Source organism: Chanos chanos, chromosome 2 (genome assembly GCF_902362185.1).
Source record: "Chanos chanos chromosome 2, fChaCha1.1, whole genome shotgun sequence".
NCBI lineage: Eukaryota > Metazoa > Chordata > Actinopteri > Gonorynchiformes > Chanidae > Chanos > Chanos chanos.
Genome location: NC_044496.1, coordinates 35,690,663 through 35,711,400, shown reverse-complemented (window position 1 = coordinate 35,711,400; position 20,738 = coordinate 35,690,663). Strand labels below are relative to the sequence as shown.

At 43.7% G+C, this 20,738-nt stretch overlaps 1 protein-coding gene across 2 annotated transcripts; it reads left to right on the top strand.

Annotated features, from left to right (window-relative positions):
* The first annotated feature begins 1,189 nt into the window (after positions 1–1,189).
* Positions 1,190–20,541, top strand: ankrd27 (ankyrin repeat domain 27 (VPS9 domain)). 2 transcript variants are annotated; one of them, XM_030764662.1, is made up of 28 exons: positions 1,190–1,294; positions 2,738–2,848; positions 3,618–3,774; positions 4,451–4,605; positions 4,776–4,835; positions 5,529–5,582; positions 6,039–6,104; positions 6,243–6,319; positions 6,807–6,928; positions 9,104–9,182; positions 9,515–9,647; positions 9,971–10,051; positions 10,626–10,750; positions 11,364–11,446; positions 11,565–11,680; positions 11,857–11,949; positions 12,256–12,453; positions 13,000–13,056; positions 13,614–13,730; positions 14,105–14,149; positions 15,000–15,125; positions 15,553–15,750; positions 16,288–16,407; positions 16,930–17,103; positions 18,140–18,224; positions 18,527–18,590; positions 19,372–19,441; positions 19,789–20,541. In XM_030764662.1, the coding sequence occupies exons 1-28, from the start codon at positions 1,193–1,195 to the stop codon at positions 20,209–20,211; spliced, it is 3,291 nt and encodes a 1,096-aa protein (XP_030620522.1). In that variant the 5' UTR covers positions 1,190–1,192; the 3' UTR covers positions 20,212–20,541. The 2 variants fall into 2 exon arrangements, with proteins under 2 accessions (XP_030620522.1, XP_030620523.1); XM_030764663.1 differs by lacking the exons at positions 1,190–1,294; positions 2,738–2,848; positions 3,618–3,774; ... (1 more) ...; positions 4,776–4,835; positions 5,529–5,582 and having other exon boundaries at positions 6,022–6,104; positions 9,965–10,051.
* Positions 20,542–20,738: the final 197 nt, after the last annotated feature.

Here is a 20,738-nt window from a genome sequence, read left to right as displayed (position 1 = left end):
CTTTGAAGTTTAACTCTCTATAGTACTGTCCTCTTAGCAGCAGGTTCTACTTAGTTTATCATTTTGTAGATCAACAGGGATCTCACAAAATACACTAATCAACATGAGCTGTTAGAAACATTTTATATACAGTTCACTAAACAAAAGACTGATGAAACTAAACTAAGTAGGCCTGTAAAACATGATGTTGAAGAGGAACCTGTTATGCTGTGTTTATTCACCAACACTATATTCACAGATCATTTTAAGTTGACCTTTTTGGTTTTATTGTAGCTGAAATAAGGATATAGCTGATGGTACCTGTGTAATGAAACTGCTAGATAAACAAATCACAAAGCATTTGCTTTCCAAAAGGGAAGATGTGTGTAACAGGTGTGTCTCGTGACTTTTCTTCTTCTTCTTCTTCTTCTTCTTCTTCAACTCAAGCAGATGATTTTAATGTCCCTCCCACCTCTGTCCTCTGAACATCTGTGTTAGTCAGTGCTTCACAGTCAGAGAGGGCGCTCACTAAAGACCATATTGAATCTTCTCTTTTAACACAAGACAAACACCACTGACTAGTATGTTTCCTGCTCCCTCTCTACACACTTGGGCAACTGTGGTTTGCCATGCCTGATGTGGTTGTTTTTACTACACACTGGGGCGGTACACAAAGCTAATTTCATTTCCATAGGGTGAGTATTGAGCTCAGCTGAGGAGCAGCTGGCTGAGGAGCAAGACCAGAAGAGACCGAAACAAGATCCCCGTTGTTTTTCGGCAAGAGTATTTTGCTGGGTTTTTTTTGTTGTTTTGTTTTTTTAATGGTTCAAACAAGCAGAGGAGTCTGTAATCCAGAATCTTCTGTCCTTATTTAAGGATGTTTGAATCGAAGTACATTTTACTGTCAGACATGTATTTGTGAGTAGTTTAACCTTAGAAAGGACTTTTGGGAGGAAAAATTTGGTGTTGGAAAAATATTTCTGTTCACAGTTGGAGAGAAACCAGAGAGCCCATGAACCTGTCATCTGGAACTACTGTCATGAAGTGGTTCTAAAGTGATTATGTGCAACTTTTTTCCTCTTGCTCTCTTACATTCCTCTTTTCCTTCATTTCTCCCTCTGCCTCATGACCTTCTTTCTCTCTCTCTCTCTCTCTCTCTCCCCCCCACTCTCTCTCTGTCCCTCTCTCTCAGGAGGTGGAGTGTGGTCTCCCTATGGCTGTGTATGATGAAAACGTCCTGAAAAACCCTTTTTACCTCGCTTTGGAGAAACAGAGACCAGACCTATGCAGCAAAGTGGCAGAGCTGCATGGCATTGTGGGTAATCAACACAACAGAAGTGACCATTCTGATATACATTGGCATTCACTAATGTAAACACTGCATTTGAGCTGTTAGCAAAGACACGAATCCTGCTCTGTATCTGTTTCACTGGATAAATATTTTTCCTCCTCTAAAATGTGTCAGACAGAGCCTTTTTTGCCTGTGTGGTATCATACTGAAGGGCACAGCATAGGTTTATTTGATATGGCTGGAGGATATTTTATATTGATGTCTTTAAAAAGGCAGAGTTAGGGAGGAGAGGGCTACAGTAAGCGACTGAGTGATGTGGCAGAGTGGCCTGAGGTATAGTGCACAGGGATTGTTGGCTGGGTAAACTGTTATTGGTGTGTCATGGTGTCTGACTCCTCTTGGCCCTGAGGACAACTGAGCTGAGTGATAAGAACAGGGAATGGGTTCTGACTGAGTCACCATATTCCTCATGTGATTCCAACTGCAACAGCACATTATCAATGAACGCTTCTGTGATAGGCGTTCATTGATAATGAACACCTTGAAAGGGTAGAGGATGAAAGGACGAAGGAAGGGAAAAAATGAAGTGATTTTTTTTTTCTTCCTCTCGTTCTTCCACACAGAGAAATGTATATGAAGTTGAAATATTCCAGAGTTAGTTTGTTGGTCTGTTAAGAATCTTTGCTTTGCTTGTGGTTGTGGTGTGTGGTAGACTAGCATCTGATACTGAAAGATTTGATTGTTTCTGTCAGCATTTTCCCAGCTTTGCCCAGACATTGAACAGAAACGCTTTGAGTGTGTAAGGTATGCTCGAGTCAGCTCCTTTAGTTCACTTTGGTGGTTCATTTCTTATGTAATCAGCGTGTGGTATTATGACACAGGCTGTGACTGTCTAGTCTGAGAAAAAGTAAAAGCACAGTAACAGTTATACTGTCCCACAGAACTTCTGCTGCCTGACCATCCTTACAGTAAACCTTCTTTCCCTCAACGTAAGGGCTTTTTCTCCAACCCTAATCCAGCACATCTGACTGTCCCGTTCAGACCCTCATCGGGGCTTTGATTGGCTGAAATCACATGTGTTTTTCGTGGAGTTGAAGCAGAAGCCTACGTACACTGAGGCTTCAGTGGCGGAGTGCTGATTTCTCTCGCCACAAATTGAGTTTGACATGTTGCTACAGATGTCCGTCCCCTGGATGGTTGTTAAAGTGTCTGTCCACCCAGTGTACAGCAGTTCTCAGCGGGCATTTAACACAGTTACACTACTTCACCTGCAGCTGACCTGAACCAGTGCATTAAAGGCTTGGTGAATATTGAGCTGAAAGGAATGTGGGGTAGTTCTGGAAGCCCAGGGGCTGAGATGAGGAGGAACCACTGTTTTTTTAAGATAAGAAGATACCAGGGGACATTTTGTCACTGTTTCTCTGTATCTTTGACTGTGTTTATCTTTTCTCTCTGTGTCTGTCACAGGTCCTGGTGCCATGTTACGGAAGCTTGCCTGCCGGAACATGCACTGCATCCCAGTTCGAAGGTTACGTTCTCCTGCCAGCAGAACAGGGCTACCAGACCGTGGATGGGAAGGTATGAGTACTCGGGAGTGGGCTAGCCTCGTTCTGAGGGGCCATGGTGCATGTTAGATTTCAGATTAAGGCCTCAGTCCAAATCCCGCAGTAGTGCCAGTATGTATGAAGACATTGCCTTTCCCTGGCCTAGATTAGGGCAAGGCCCACTCATTCTTGGACTTTTTAACATTTGTACTGGTTGCGTCTAAGCTGTGAACTAAGCAGTATCAGAGTTCCCTCCACTAATTTGATTAGTGGTTTCTTAACGCCACTGACGCAGAGAGAATGCATCCCTTTGATTCAGTCACTCGATCCTGTCTGTTATTAATGATCAGTTTTGAATCCAAAGCCATCATATTCTCTGATAATGGTTTCTGTCATAGAGAACAGTACAGGAGTAATGTTATGGGGCAGATTCAGTGTTTGTTTTAAGTGCTTTGAGTTTAAATTCCACTGTAGCTAGATTTCACAGTTTTGAAGATGCCTCCTCTCCCTTGGCCATGGTTCATCAGTTTAATCTGATAAGAGCAAACAGTGAGAAGCCTCAACAGACTGATCAGTAGTTAGGTTTAGAGTTATGAAATCAGCTGTCAGTCTTGCCTCCCTGAGAGCCAATGTAATGATGAGACACACACACACACGCAGAGTTTCTGGTCGAATTGTGAGGAGTTGAATTGTGCTCTGTTCGGTTCTTTTTTTTTATATTTATTTATTTATTTTTAACTTTTTCTTTATTGGTATGCTCTGTTCAGTTCTGAATCAAATGTGCGTTGTTTCCTGTCGAACAGGAAGTGTCTGTTCAGGACAACCAAGTGAAACTGGGAGCTGGGTTCCAGTGTGTGGGCTCAGTGCCCATCCTGTTTGAGGAGACATTTTATAATGAGAAGGAACAGGCTTATAGCATCCTCTGTATCTCCCGCCCCCTCGACTCCACTGCCGACCAGAGCCCAGGTACAACTCTCTCTCTATGTCACATCTGTGCTTTATAGTTTGGTTTGTTTGTTCGTCTGTTTTAATGATTAATATGTGGAGTGCTACTTTAGTGCTACTTTACTTTAGTAGAGTGATCTGTAATTTGGGCCCCCCACATATATGCTATAGTGACAGGTGAGGAGGGAAAAAAAGCCTGTACTGACAAGATTTTCCATTACACAAAGACTGGCATTGCATGAGGCTGTCAGCTGGGCTTGTCTGAGCCGACAGAGCTTCACTGTCAGCTGGGCTTGTCTGAGCCAACAGAGCTTCACTGTCAGCTGGGCTTGTCTGAGCCAACAGAGCTTCACTGTCAGCTGGGCTTGTCTGAGCCGACAGAGCTTCACTGTCAGCTGGGCTTGTCTGAGCCGACAGAGCTTCACTGTCAGCTGGGCTTGTCTGAGCTGACAGAGCTTCACTGTCAGCTGGGCTTGTCTGAGCCGACAGAGCTTCACTGTCAGCTGGGCTTGAGAGCAGTGTTTGGAGCTCTTCTACACTGCTCTCACCTGAATTAAAGAAATACCTTTTTTAAGACAACCCAGAGAATTGTATTCCTCAGTCACAGCAGTTCAGGACAGATAAGAGACCGTAAAGATTACGCCCTGTAGATGCACAGAGTTACTGACTGTCATTTGTTTGTGTTTGTCAGTGGAGTTGAGTGCAGTCACTGCTCCGTACTGTCTGAAGAACGTGGAGGATGCCAAAGAGTTCCTGGGCCGTCATACCGAAAAACTCGATCGGTCTGTCTCCACCTTCTGCCACGCCTTCAGAGAGCAGCAAAGGAAGGGGCTTCGACATCACATTGTGAGCCCCTGGCTTCGTTCTTAACCCATGACTATCTCCTCATACCTGATGAAACCAAATGTCTCATCTTACGTCATTAATTAGGCTTGTGTTGGCCTTCTAATCTACAAAACTGAGGCTTTAAACCCATGCATGGTGTTAATTTGAGTGTATGTTGCTCATGTCCGTAGGACTCTGTCAATGCCCTGTACACAAAATGCCTTCAGTGTTTGTTGAGAGATTCTCGTCTGGTGAGTGCCAGCTCCACCTTTCCATCCTCTGTGTGTCCTTGTGTATGTCCCTGTGTGTGTGTGTGTGTGTGTGTGTATGTCCTTGTGTGTGTGTGTGTGTGTGTGTGTGTGTGTGTGACACACACAACAGCATCTGGGAAGATTAGCAGCAGGCTGACAAATGTACATGGACAGCTCTTCCAGTGGAGAAACTTGAAGAAGACAAAGCTGGCTGGACGTTTGTTGATGACAGTACCTGTAGCTCATGGAGTGTGGGGAAAGGTTCAGAGAGTGCTGTGGCGAGTTCAGGGTATACATCTCTCCCCGGGCCCCCAGGCTTTGACTATTCTGCTGCAGGAAGTGACTGCCGCTAGCCGAGTGGAACAGAGGAGAGAATCTTGCCAGTAAAACAAGAGAAGTGAGTTTGGTTCCCAGACCAAACATCCGGAAGTTGGGAACATTACCCGCTCCTTCCTGAGATGGCGACCAACATGTGGCCGTGGTCTGTCACCAGTCCGACCCTGCACCGTGTAGTTCTACTTCAACACAAGACTTGTTTGTCACTCAGTTAATACAATAAAACAATACTGCAAGGGCTGAGACAGCTACTCGAGTCCTGTGTGTGTCTGTGTGTGTGTGTGTCTGTCTGTGTGTGTGTGTCTGTGTCTGTGTGTATTGTGTTGAAATAATCAAGCTTGCCGTGGTTGCTTTCAGAAAGTGCTAGCCAAGCAGGAACTCCAGATGACTCTTCTCAAACAAGCAGTGGAGGTGAGAGGAAGGACCTTGGGAGGAAACAGGACTTCTCAGCTATGTAACATTAACCCAAATGACGAGACTGTCCAGTAGCGGTGTTTCTGCCTCCTCTTTTGTTGGCCAGTCTTGATTTTTGACTTAATTTGATCCATTTAAATAAGAAACCCTGTTTGGTGATATACTGCCCAGCCTGTGCTCTCTGCCTGATCTATTGTAATGGAAACATCGATATATATATATATATATATATATATATATTTATCTTTTTTGTAACCTAATGGAATTAAACTAGCTTAGTGGCTTGACTGTTAAATGTGTGCCTTAGTAATATGGGTGACTTGCTCTTGTTTGTCTTTTGATACCAAAAGACTAGATCACAGATTTAGAGCTGAAATGGTTGAAGTGGCCTAGTGTGGAGAACATTCACTGACTTCACTTTACCTGTGTGTGTGCGTCTTTTTATCTCTGTAGATGTATGTACATCATGGTATCCATGATATCATCTTTAGTTATGTGGGGACCCTTGAAGCAAGTCAGGTACTTAAAACTTTTTAAAACAGTTTGTTTGTTGTGTTATGTGAAGAGGTACAAAGCTTGTCATGGTTGAGTAATCTTGAGGAACTCTCCCAAGTTGTGTTCATTGTAACATTAAAACCATGTTCCCTTTTTTGACAGGATGCTGCGTTTAATAAGACAGCCAGGAGTCTACAAGATCTGCAACAGAAAGACCTCGGGGTCAAGTCTGAATTCAGGTGGATTTCCCCCTCTGTGCTTTTTTTCTCCCCAGTATCTGCAGATCTGTATTCACTTCCCTTTTTTCCCCTCGTTACAGTCTGTTTTCAGCCAGCCAAATATTTTAAGAGTACCTGTCACAGATAACTTTGAATATCTACATACTAATAGTAATGTAGCTGTTCTTCCTGTACAATATGTGTGTCCTTGATAAGTGTTTTTTTTACTGCTTAACCTTAGACTGTGAGCAAACAAAGGGACCTTAACCTTAACCCTCAGCTCACATTTCACATAATAGTCGATCTGACTGAAAGTTTTTTTTCTGTGAAATGCCATTGGGAAGTGAATATTTCCTGTTTAGAGCTATGCTTACAGTGCAAGTCACTGTGTTTCAGGAATTTGTCTGGGCGCTAAGAGGTGTGTGTGTGTGTGTGTGTTTGCCTATCTCTCTGCCTTGCTCTCTCTTTATCGTCTCTTTTTTGTGTGTTTGTCTCCGTCTCTCTTTAGTATAAATATCCCTCGAGCAAAGAGAGAGCTGAGTCAGCTGAATCGCTGCAAGTCCCCGCAACACAAACTGCTCTGTTTGAGAAAGGTCGTTCTCACAATTATGCAGTCTCCCAGCCGCAGAGGTGGGTGCCCTCCGTACGTGTGCGCGCGCTCATGCACGTGCACATGTAATTGACCCTTCGCTAAGTCCCGCCCCCTTGATTACTGTTGCCACGCCTGTCAAGCTTTCACACCCAGCATGTCAGTCTATTGTGATTTCAACCATATCAGTGAGAGATATTCCAAAGGAGATAATATCAAATTTCTGGAATTATAGTTCTGAAATTTTAGAGAGAAGTAGCTAGAAAGGACTACAATATGCATTTGAGAGCTACATTCAAAATATAGTTTGTCGGCTGAGTATTGTGAATGAAGAGGACATTAAAATCGAGGGAAAAGCTGGTTTGGCCTAGGATGAGCTATTGATCGAAGCACATGCACAAATGCAAAATAAAACAAGATATATAAAACTAACCCGGTGAAGGATGTTTAGTAGTAGAATCTGTCAGAGCCAACTTTTTAAAGTAGCACTGCATACATCACTAAAACCTACAAGCCTTGTGGTCACTGTTAATACCTGAGTAGCTAACGTCAAGTACAACTACCTCTTCATTACAAACATAGTGCGTAAACAAAGCAAAAACAAAGCACCAGCATGTTATCAATAACATTGAGTCAGTTAGCAAATACATTTGACATGGCAGTATGGCCTCGTTTAGTGTATCACTCACAATAAAGGCTACACAGATTTCTTTGCCAATGTGAAGTGTTATCCTAGCCGTGGCAGTCGTTAATCACCACAGAGACAGAGTTTAGTTGCTAAATGTTGTCACTGTTGACATCTCTCCTCTAATGTTTTTGGCTTTGGAAAAGTGAAAAATACGACACCCCCTGTAAACTTTGAGGATATCTGTTGTCGGATTTGCAGGTTCCATATGCACACTGTTTTGGCATTTCCGCTCATTCTGAAAGCTTGACAGGCCTCCTGTGTCTAGCTATGGTTGCTAACGGTTGGACAGTGGCTGTTCTAGGGAGGGGCTTAGCGAAGGGTCAATTATGACACCAGTATAGTAATTATTGCACAATGATTTATTTAAAACAAAATTAATCTTACAGTAGAGGTGAGTGTAGCTTGCAGGCCAAAGGCCATGGAAAAGACACACCCCTACAGAGAAGCCCTCTCTTCACTGTGCTGTGTTGTTTGGCTGCTAACTACTCTATAAGTGAATTATCCTCACTCTGTATACAGGGAACAGTCTCTTTACTGTCTGAGTTAAAACCTCTGAAGCTTGCTGGCAGGCTAACAGCTCCTTCCAGTCTGTGGAAAGTAAAGGAATCCTCTCTTAATGTCTGTTTGCCAAACAGTCAGTTTAGCAATTTGAGTCAACAAGGCTGTACAGAGAGGCCAGGGTAGACAAGCCTTTGAGAGGCCTGGGACAGTGGTCTTGACACGTTGTGGAGGGTGTGAAATCGGTCCTTAATGCTCTGAATTTACAAGAGTGACACTGTTTAGCTCCTGCTTTTGTACATTCACACTTAAAATCTATTCCTGAAATATTCCTTTGGCGTATATTGCTTGAGACTTTGACAAAAAGGTTGGTGTTTTTTCAAAAGGTGTTCTTACTTACTGAAGACAAGCTGCAGTGAGAATGCAGCCTTCAAGGTTTAGTGAGAGGAAAGATGCCATTTAGTTCTGCAGTGACGTGTCATTGTTTTGATGCCATGGATTAACAAAAAAAGGTGTATATTTTCTGTCAGACATACAGAGAGAGAGAGAGAAAAAAAGAGAGAGAGAGACAGACAGAGAGAAAACATTGTTTCAGCCACAAACATAAATTTGGCACTCTGAGCTGATCTGAGATTTTCTATCAGGCAGCCTAAATGAGAATCATTTTTATAATCCTTCCCAGTGCAGTGTTATGATACAGGGGCAGTACAAGTGTATGTCCTTTTGCTGTTTCAGATGTCATGAACTAAACGTAGAGGCACTGGAGAGTGAACTGCCTTAGACATCCCTCTTATTCCGACCTCATTTTGCTTTTCCTCTGAAACTTGATTTTAGCATGATTCCTGGAAATAGCCCTGAAACACTTTAATGAATACAAATCCTGGACTCAGTATGGACAGAAACACACTTGTTGTGTGTTAAGTATATTTTACCAATGCTGTGATAATCACAAATAGCTCATTCTCTCTCTCTCTCTCTCTCTCTCTCTCTCTCTCTCTCTCTCTCTCTCTCTCTCTCTCTCTCTCTGTAGTTAGCATTGAGGCCATGTGTGCTGATGATCTCCTCTCTGTGATTCTTTATCTTCTGGTGAAAACCGAAATACCAAACTGGTGAGTTGTGTATCCGCTAATGAAACTCTGGTGAGTTTTAAGCTCGTGAGTTGTGTATCCGCTAATGAAACTCTGGTGAGTTTTAAACTGGTGAGTTCTGTATCCGCTAATGGAACTCTAGTGAGTTTTAAACTGGTGAGTTTTCTGTCTGCTAATGAAACTCTGCATCCTGTTTACAAGCAGCATTGGAGGCATCCGTGCTCTTTATGTTACAAGCTGTTTTTGGAGGAACAAAGCCCAAACACAAACCCAGACAGATACATGCTTACCTGTCGTTGTTGATGATGAGACCACAGATATTGATCTTGATCTTTGTGTGTTCTCTTCCTCAGGATGGCCAATCTAAGTTATATAAAGAACTTTCGTTTCTGTAACTCTGCCAAGGATGAGCTCAGTTACTGCCTGACGTCCTTCGAGGCTGCAGTGGAATACATCAGCCAGGGCAACCTCAGCCAGGGCTCTATGGTCAGTTTTATCAGTGAGACAGAGCCATGTGTGTGTGTGTGTGTGTGTGTGTGTGTGTGAGAAAGGGAGAGAGAGCTCTGAGCTGTGTGACGTGAAGTGTGTTTGCTCCAGTTAATCAGTGTATGTTAAATGTAGCTGTGAGTGATGCCAGGTCTTTGTCACATTAGGATTCGTTTTCTGGCTGTCTGGTTCCTCAGGTGTAAACAGTGAAAAACGGGTTAATTGTTGTGTGTTTGACAGGGTGGACTGACTGACTGACTGAGTGGTCCCTGTGTTACAAACAGTGAAAAACAGGTTAATTGTTGTGTGTTTGACAGGGTGAGCTGAATGACAAGCTCTTCCTCAGGCAGAGAATGAACCTGCTGTCCCAGAATGCCGCTACACCTATAGAGTCTCTGTTTGAGGTAAACCAAGCCGTCTCGACACAGGCTCTCTTCTTCTTCTCTCTGATTATCTGTGATATCACACACATAGGGGTTCAGCTTGTACCGGAAGCTTTCACATTTTAATCAGTCAGAGACCAAGGGCGAAAAAAAACAATCAAACAAATGAACGATTTCTGAAACATTGCAGCTAAAGATGGGCCAAGTTAAAACAGTGCTTTTATACATGTGGTCTGGACTCACATTCTTCCTGCTGGATTATATTTTTTCCGGATTATGAGATTATTGCTGCAGCAGTCGCAGAGCCACTCTAGTGCATTGGTATTTGGGATTGTGTTCGTGTTCACTGATGCTGCTCACTGCACATACTGCATCCTTCTGTGTCCATTAAACCGTATAGAAAATAAATTAGAACACCAGATTAACAGCTACTTGGACAGTTTAACTTTGGTTTATAGCATTAAGATGTACTGTCTCTAATATGGTAGTTAAAAAGAATAAAGTTATGCATTTTGTGTGTGCGTGTGCGTGTGCGCATGTGTGTTTGTGCACGCGTGTGTGTGTGTGTTTGCGTGTGTGTGTGTGTCAACCCCAGCACATAGTTAACGGAAATGAGGTGGAGGTGCAGCGTTTGCTCAGTGAGAGTGAGGCAGAGGAAGATGAGATGAAGATGTGTCATCCTCTCTGTTCTTGTGATAACTGTGAGCAACGCCTGTCTGGGTGAGTGAGCCACACTGAACACTCCACTGAACGTCGGAATGTTAATATCAGTTAACACATTCGTCAGAAGGTTAGTTTTTCCTCCTTCATGCACAGTCCTGATCTCAAACAAGAGGTCCTTCAAATTGATCTGATTTTCAGTAACACTCACAGCTCACGTTCATTAAAACCTGCAGTATGACCGACTCTGATAGCCTTCAGTTGGTTTTCTGTAGTCTGATGTTTCTGCTGGTTTGAGTCAGATGAACTAACAGTAGAGACTACAGTCAGATTGTGCCACTGTTGCATGGTAAACTCAATAGGTGACGAGTAGCAGAAAGGCGTGAGGATGGGTTTTATATCGTCAACATCGACTCTAGTGTGGACTGTTTTTTTTTTTTTTTTTTTCTTTTCAGACCATGTCACTCTCCCACATAGGCCAGTATATATGCTAAACTACCCAGCTGGCCTGATTAGATGAATTTGTATGTAATTTGTGTATATTGTGTCAATTTATGTATAAACAAAACACATCGCCAGAAGTAGTGATGACCTGCAGTATTTGATTTAAAGTTTATTGCTTGGTTTTCTTTTTTTTTTTTTACTTCCATGATGATGCGTGTTGTTTTTTCAGGAGGTTGAATGATCCGTCCATAGTCACGCCGTTCTCTCGTGACGACCGAGGCTATACCCCTCTTCATGTTGCTGCTCTGTGTGGTAATGTGTCACTTGACCAATGTCACACATCGGCCAACTGACTTCATGCTATGTTTACTGGTTATGTATCGTAATAGACGTGTTGCATGAAGTCATTGTATGTGGTTGTTGCTGATAGGTCGGTCTGGGTTGATTGACCTGTTGGTGTCAAAGGGAGCACTGGTCAACGCCACAGATTACCACGCCCTCACGCCCCTGCACCTCTCCTGTCAGAAAGGTTACCAAGGGGTCACGGTGAGAGAGCTGTTTCATGTGTTCCGTTCTCACGCACATAGTCATTTGCTCTGGAGTTAGACGTTATTTTTTTCATGATTATTGTCAGGTGGTATCAGCAGATTATGGAATTCCAGAATACCAATACTCTCTCTCTCGTATTCTCTCTGTGTGTTTCATTCTCTCTCTGTCTGCAGCTGCTGTTGTTGCACTATAAAGCAAACATGGATGCTCAGGACAATAATGGAAACACTCCTCTGCACTTGGCCTGCATGTACGGACATGAGGATGTGAGTCCCAACCAACAGCACCACCATTGAATCTCACAGCAGTGTTAAAGGAACAATCCAACAAACTATGCACACAGGCACACACACACAATCGCACACATATACACACACACACGCACGCATGCACACAGTGCCGTCGGTCACCCAGTATTGTTTTGCGTCCATTTTAGTGTTTGGTTACCATAGCAACCTCATTTACCTTTATGTCTACAGTTTCACAGCTGAGCCTAGAGATTTGTGATCTCTCAGATCAACATGTGTCTTCCTATGTGTGTGTGTGTATGTGTGTGTGTGTGTGTGTGACAGTGTGTGAAGGCCCTGGTGTACTACGACCTGCACAGGTGTCGACTGAACATACAGAACGACAAAGGGGACACAGCGTTACACATAGCGGCACGCTGGGGCTATGAGGGAATCATTGAGGTTCTTCTGGAAAACGGTGCTAACACTCAGATCCATAACAAAGCCAAGGACACTCCTCTGCAGTGTGCACTCAACTCCAGGGTACGTCTGCTCCTCTCAGCCCCATACACTGCTGTCTACAACATGCATCACTGCATCTGTTCTTTATTTGAATTAACTAAGCTTGTGTGCTTGTGTTTCTGTTTGTGTGTGCGTGTGTGTGCGTGTGTGTGTGTGTGTGCATGCTCATGTGTGCATGTAGAAAGTATTCTATGTAATCTAATGCATTTAAAAAAAGTATTTTTAGTTTGTGCTGTCACAGTGTTATCTTGTTCCTGCAGATTAGACAAAATATTCAAAATATTTGTATTTGTAATATGCTTTTTTGTATTTGCAAGAAGTGGATTTGCTAAACCCTGAAGAGGGTTTGACTTAATACAGCTTAGGTTTCAGTCATACTTAAAACATGCATAAGGAATGCACATACTGTATTCCCCTCTGTCCGCTAACAAACTCTTTATTCAGCCAAGACAAACTCCATAAATAAACCATTGAGGGATTTAACATGATGTAAGAGATCTTTACAGACTGGACTTAATGGGAGCAGGGTCATGTGGGGACACAGTAAAGTTATGGTTCATTGTGCAGGTTTTGTCCCTGATGGAGAGAACACACAGTGGCTCTAAGAAAGAGAACAGCACTGAGGTAGGACTGTCCGTCTGGTCTTGGAATGTTCATTTAAATCCAATAACATGCTCATTTCTCAGGACAAAAAATGACTCTTTGATTTTCTTGAGATGAAAAAAAAAAAGATCTAATCTAATCATAATGATCGTTCTTCTGAAATTATCATTTATATCTCTATATCTCTCTTTTTTAAGGAATTTAAATCCCTTATTTATCTCATTTTTTATTCTTCTGTATTTAGAATGTTATTAGTATATGCTTTGGAGAGGAAAATGATCCATAGCGTACGCTCAGCAGACAGCTGACTGGACAATTTATGTGGAAGACTTTTAGTCATTTGTTTATTTACCTTTAACTTCGCCCTCCAGTTTATTTTGCTGGTTTAATATAAGGTCATTGAAGCTGGCAGTTATTGACAAACTGATGGTATAGCCTGTCTCTTCCCTGACACATTTCTCATACTCCCCTTCCCTCTGTTCTTGTTCTTTCTCTCTGTCTCTCTCCCTCTTTCTCTCTCTCTCTCTCTCTCTCTCTCTCTCTCTCTTTCTCTCTCTGTCTGTCTGTCTCTCTCTCAGTCTCCCAGCCATTCTCCTCTGACGTCTGACTGCAGCAGTCAGCGCTCCTCTGTGTCCAGTACCTCCTCCCTCACTGTGGAGACCCACTCAGAGAGTGAACGGATTCGTCATAAAGAGGTAAGGCCATGACCCCTTGCACCATATTCTCACTCTGTCTGTAACTCTGTCTGTAACTCAACTCTGTCTGTAACTCTGTCTGTAAATCTGTCTGTAACTCTGTCTGTCACATGTATGGAAGTCTACCAGTGTTGCAGGATAAGTTAATCCGGCAGTGCGCTGGAGCATATGTGTGAAACTCACAGTACACTGTCAGACTCTCACTTTCACCCTCATGTCTCACCGTGTAATATCAATCAGATTCATAACAATCACCTGTGTCTTGTTGTCACTGATCAGCCAAATAAACAGGAAGAAAAGAAAGATGCTCAACACTCAACACTCTTTCTCTTCCTGTTGTCTTTTTTCATTCCTCCTTTCTCTGTGATTGACAGGTAGAGAAGTTACTGAGAGCAGTAGCAGATGGAGATGTGGAGATGGTGAGACGTCTCTTCTTCTTAATCAGATTTTAGATCCTCTTACAATAGCTTTATCATTTAAAGACTAAAAACTTCAATACTGTGCTTGAATTCAAACTGTTATAAAACTCTTTTAGTTCTGGGTCAGAGCAGCGAGTTTTAATTGAACAGTGTTTTATGAATCTAATCAAGTGTCACCCCATCCTGTACTGTTCCTTAGTTTGGTTTACATCTTTCTCAATCTGCATGGACATCTAGCAGCTGGTTTACTTTCCTTTACCCTGTGTATAAACCCAGTTTATGACATTAGCAATTACCGGTTTCTCTGAGGTGAATTTGCAAGTTGAGGCAGTGGGTGTATCTGCCTTGTGATTGGCCAGTGATGGGTCAGATGATAGCATTGTGATGTCATATTTAACGGGTCTCCAAGCGCCATTTAAAACAAGCTGTATTTTCTACATCAGTGGATTTTGTGTGAGGTCTTAAGGTGGAGAATTCCCAGGAATGTGCTTTGTGTGTAGACTATTTATACCAAGTGATTAGTGCATTGAAACTCAGTAAATTCTCTGGTCTGTCTTTAGTGGGAATGAGGTCATTGAAGACCCGCTGAAAAGCATTTGTATCTGTCTCTACCAGTGTGTCTTTGCCAAATCTATATTATCACCCACATGTGACCTAGTAAAGCGGCAGTGTATTATAAAGACATTTCTGACGGGATTTTAATCTGTGTCTGTGTGTGTTTGTGTGTATACGTGTGCATGTATGTGTATGTTTGTGTGTGTGTGTGTGTGTGGTGTGTGGTGTGTGGTGTGTGTTTATGTTTGCATGTCTTGGTTTGTGTGTGTGTGTGTGTGTGTGTGTACTGGGACAGGTGCGTTACCTGTTGGAGTGGGTAGATGAAGATCCTGATGAAGAAGGGGAGAGAGCTGAGATGCCCACTCAGACTGAACTGTGCCACCCTCTGTGTCAGTGCCCACGCTGTGAACCTACACAAAAGGTCTGCATCACACACACACACACACACACATGCACACACACACACATACACACACACATACACACACATACAAACACTGATCGGCTTTCATTCCTGAATTCTTCATCTTTATTTTATCGCATTGTCCACAGTCAGGGCAGGGATCATATGGGCACAGTAAAACAATATCACTGTTCATGTCAATTAACATATGAATGATAATAACATTTTCAATGAAGTATTACAGATGACCCTGAAAATACAAAAAATGTACAGGCACGTCACTAATGTTTTCATGTGAAAATATAGCCACTAAATTCTCTCTCTCTCTCTCTCTCTCCCCCCTCTCCCTCTCTCTCTCTCCTTTTCTCTCTCTCTCTCTCTTCCTCTCACCCCCCCCCCCCCCCCCCCCCCCCCCCCCCCCATCTGTTGGTCTGTCTCTGTGCAGAGGCTGGCGAGTCTGCAGACAGACGGCCTGGGTGTGAACAGCTGTAGTGTAGATGGTTTCACTCCTCTTCACGTGGCAGCGCTGCACGGCCACACTGAGCTGGTGTCTCTACTTACCCGCCACGGCGCCAACATCAATGCCCGCAACAGCCAGAGTGCAACCCCACTGCACCTGGCTTGCCAAAACTCCCATCTTCAGGTAGGTGCTCAACACCACCCAGCCAATGACAACACATCAAATTATAGCTGTCCACCAGTCACAGCTTAGCTGTCACTAACGTTCATATTGCCCTTCAAAGTCTGTTATCCACCCAGGCATGTCAGATCATTCAAAAGTACATCTGAGCTCTGAAAATGTACTTTGGTTTTTATTTTGTGTCTCCTTTACTCTGTCAGGAATGTTTGAAGAGTTACTGTAAAATAATGACTACAGCTATTCCTTCTGCCGCTCTGATGAAAGGCATGTAACTACTGCAAAGGTATTTAGTTCATCTTTGTGTGTGTGCGTTCGTGTGCGTGCGTGTGTATGCATGTGTGTGTGTGTCTTTGTGTGTGTGTGTCTGTGTCACTGTGTGTGTGTGTGTGTGTGTGTGTCTGTGTCACTGTGCGTGTGTATGTCTGGGTGTGCACGTGTGTATGTCTGTGTGTGCGCGTGTGTGTGTCTGTGCGTGTGTGTTTGTGTGTATGTCTGTATGTCTGTGTGCGCATGTGTTTGTCTCTGTGTGTGTGTGTGTAGGTGGTGAAGTCTCTGTTGGAGTATAATGCCAAGCTGAACAAGAAGGACCAGTATGGGAACACAGCTCTGATTCACACCTGTTTAAAGGGACATGTGGAGACCGCCACAGCTCTGGTACAGGTACAGACCCTCAGAAACAATACTCCAACCCTGAGCAAACTTCCACTGTTTTATTACAGCACCAATCACCTGATAAGGTTATCAGACTAAATATTGCACTCTCTATGTAAATTCACATGTTAGTGCTGGGCATATAACCCCTAGGACCGGAGATAAACAAAGTACCCCAAACAGATGCAGCAGCCATGACTGCTCTTTGTCTTGGGTTGTATGAAAATGCCATAGCGCACCACAGCGACAGGTATTTCATCAGCTGATTTGTAGGCGAGTCTTTCATTACGAGCACCTTTTGTTGAGTCTGTAATCTTGTTTGGCCGGTCATATGAACACAAGGCATAACAATCTTATCAGACAGACGAGACAGAGCATTAGACCTGACAATTGGTTTGTAGGAATAAATTCATCCGTTTGATACATCACAGGAAGGGGAATCATTTTCAAACATTAAATGCCCATAAAATGACAACATTAAAACACTGATCAGTAAATCTTTGACTGAAATGACGACTGGTTTCTGTTCAGGGCGGAGCCTTGGTAAACATGGCCAATAACCACGGTAACACGGCCCTCCATGAAGCAGTGAAGGGGGGGCATCAAGCGCTGGTGGAGCTGCTGCTGCGGGGAGGGGCACTGCTGCACCTCAGGAACAAGAGACAGAGGACCCCGCTCGACTGTGCCCAGGAGATAGGAGGAAAGGTGTGTGTGTGTGTCAAAGCCAGTTTATACTTCTGCATTGAATCTACGCTGTGGTTACACCGTACGCTCTACGTAGCTGTGTACCCTACACCGTAGCCTGACACGCACCTCCCCAGAAATGTAACTATGCGACGCGCATCGACGCAGACTGCAACAACTGTCATTGGTCCGCGTGGTAGCATCGCCCTTCTTCTGCCTCAATCGGTTCGGTGGTCGCACACACCATCTCCTCCAACGTCTTCTGTCTTTTCTGCGCTGCCGTAATTTCAGTAAAAGTAACTGTTGTTCAACATTTATTAGCTCCATCTCCAACATGATCCGCTCAGTTTCAGGCGCCACTGAAAAATTTCCAGCAAAATGGCGAAATGAGCGCACGTTATTTTGAGAGCTCTGTTGTTTGCTCCCCAATGTTTCGAAGCAAGTCCTTCTTTTTAATGCAAAGCTTGTTTTATAGATATTGCTGTGCAAAGACAGAATTCCGACTTTTTATTTACCATTGTTCTTACCACCGATTGTAATGCATGAAGAAATTCAACACAGTGGTATAGAAATCCCACTGCAAGCTAGCGTTTTGGCGATGTAATTATGGCGACGCAAGGTACACCAAAACAGGGGTAGGCTCCGCGTAGAACCTATGCAGAAGTATAAATCTGCCTTCAGTCTGTGTGTCCATGTGTGTGCTTGTGTTTGTATGTATGTATGTGACTTTGTGTGTGTGTGTCTGTTGTGTCCATGTGTGTGTTTCTGTGTGTCTATGTGTTTCCATGTGTGTGTTTCTGTGTGTCTGTGTCTTTGTGTGTGTCCGTGTGTGCTAGAGGGAACTTTGCTGTCTCAGCTTTCACTACTGCTTTCAGTACTCATGACCTTGAGCGCTTTGACTAATCAATGAACCAGTCTAAAGAAATTATATACTGTTGAAATGAAGTTGGTTCTCGCCCTCTGTGGAAAAACAGCCGTGTGGATTTGTCCTTTACCATGAGACATGGGTATTGCGAGGGATATGTTGAAATACATGTGATTTCATTTTGTCCTCTAGAACACAGAGATTGTGAAGATGCTGCAGAAAGCCTCCAGTCAAACTGACACAGGCAGAATGCTCAGTAAAGGGAGTCAGAGTGGGGGTAAGAATTCATTACAATGACCTATCCATTTACCAATGTACATAGAAGATACCAGTGCTGTTCTCAACAAGGACACACAAAAGTAGCTCTGAAAATCATTTCTCATTTAACTCATGGCTGTTACATTCCTCTGTACTGTGGGACCAGCAGAATGGTACAGTTTTCTTTACCACAAACACAGATCCTCTGGAGATAAGGCTGAAAATATGATCTGAGGTTTATTGATGGGTGTGGCTGTGTTCAGGAGAGTTCCTGCATATGAAGCGTGAAGTGATTTTTCTCTGATGTCTCTCTCTCTGTAGGGAACTCGCTTGAGCAGAGGCAGAAGCAGCAGGAGTCCAGCGTTAGAAAAGGACACACACACAGGTACACAAACCTACAGCACTCAGTACTCCAGTGTTAGAACAGGATACACACACACAGGTACATAAACCTACAACACTCAGTACTCCAGTGTTAGAAAAGGATACACACACACAGGTACACAAACCTACAACACTCAGTACTCCAGTGTTAGAACAGGACACACACACAGGTACACAAACCTACAACACTCAGTACTCCAGTGTTAGAACAGGATACACACACACAGGTACATAAACCTACAGCACTCAGTACTCCAGTGTTAGAACAGGATACACACACACAGGTACACAAACCTACAACACTCAGTACTCCAGTGTTAGAACAGGATACACACACACAGGTACATAAACCTACAGCACTCAGTACTCCAGTGTTAGAACAGGATACACACACACAGGTACACAAACCTACAACACTCAGTACTCCAGTGTTAGAACAGGATACACACACACAGGTACATAAACCTACAGCACTCAGTACTCCAGTGTTAGAACAGGATACACACACACAGGTACACAAACCTACAACACTCAGTACTCCAGTGAGCCAGAGACTGTGAGTTGTAATAACTTGATATCTCTGTATCAGTCACAGATTGGTTTGACCACATCTGATCTGTCACATCATTTTTTTCTGGGATTTTATTGGATCCATTGGTTTGGTTACTGTCACTGCAGTATCAACCGCGAGAGCAGCATGCAGTCACATGAATATTGTAAATATGAGGTGGTAATCCAGGTTACGTGCCCACAGCATCCTAATGTAATCTGACTTTTCACAGGGTAACAACAAGGGGCGCCACGATAAAAGGCAGAACTGTGGAAACCACAAACTCCACAAGTCCCCACCAGGTATTCCTCTATTCTAGCCCTCACTTGGAGAGCAGACAGACAGGATTGGTGAACAGGAGCTAGTGAACCTGTGTGATTTCTGTTTCACAGTATTTAATGGTAGTAGATACCGCATAGCCTCAGTAATATTAGCCCAGATGTGAGCCCATGTCACAGTGGCAGTAATTCATCTGAAGATGGAAGACGTTCTGTGTTTAGGACCTTGTTGTAAAAAATTGATCTGAGTCACATCCTGCTCTCAGCAGCGGTTTTTTCGATTCTGTGGTTGAGTTTAGAAAAGGAAATAGTTTGAGTAAATTCAGTGCCCACCTCTCTGCTGTTGGATTAATGGGGGTTTGGTTTTCCAGACTGTGGATGGCCGACCGGACAGACGGAGGCTGAGGAGAGGAGAGACTTTGGAGAGCTGCAACCCCTCCAGCCACGGGACTGAGTCTCAGAACCCCGCGGCAGAACCGAACAGCCCACGGGGACGCAACAGAACCTTAACCCGTTGCCACACCATCCACCAGAACCTGACACCAGAATCACATTGGACAGCTGCTGACTCAGACCCCAGCTCTGCAGGAGAGTCAGATAAGACAGGTGCAAATGGGCCGCACGACTCCACCGACCTCAGACGCTTGACTAATGCCTCAACCGTGGCGAGCCAGGTCAACGGAGACACGGAACAGAGTCCCCAACCCTCTACGGACGACGAAGCAGAAGGTGCTAGAACCGGAGCAGAGGCATCGTCCACAGAGATGGATGACGTTGTCTCCAAGACGCTCTGAGGGCAAGATTGGCTCCAGCCCAGAAAAGGAGGCCAACAACAACCCCCCACCACCACCACTCGTGCGGGGAAACACAGCCTGTTCAACTTCTGCTTCCTCTATAGGCTTGGAAACCTTGCCTCTTCCACCTCCATTTGTCACGTTTAACATGCAGAAGTGAGATTCATATGAGTTTAACGTGCAGATCTGAGACTCATAAGAGTTGAGTCATTTGAAAGGGATCAGGGGAGAGTCTGGAGTGTGTACTGAGTGTTAGCAGGTCTGCTGTGGAAAATCACCTGACCACACAAGACAGAACGGACAAGCGCTTGAATGTCTGGACAGCACTGTTACAATGGCACACAAAGGACCTTTTAATACTCTTCTCTTTTTTTTCTTTTTCTTTTTTTCTTTTAGCACTTTTAATTTCCTTTTCTTTTTCTTTTTCATCATAAAAAAAGGGATGGTTAGAGATGTTTTTCTGACAAAGTTTTATTTCGTTTTCATCATCTGCACAGTGTGAGACTGCACCTAAAGTTTCATTAATG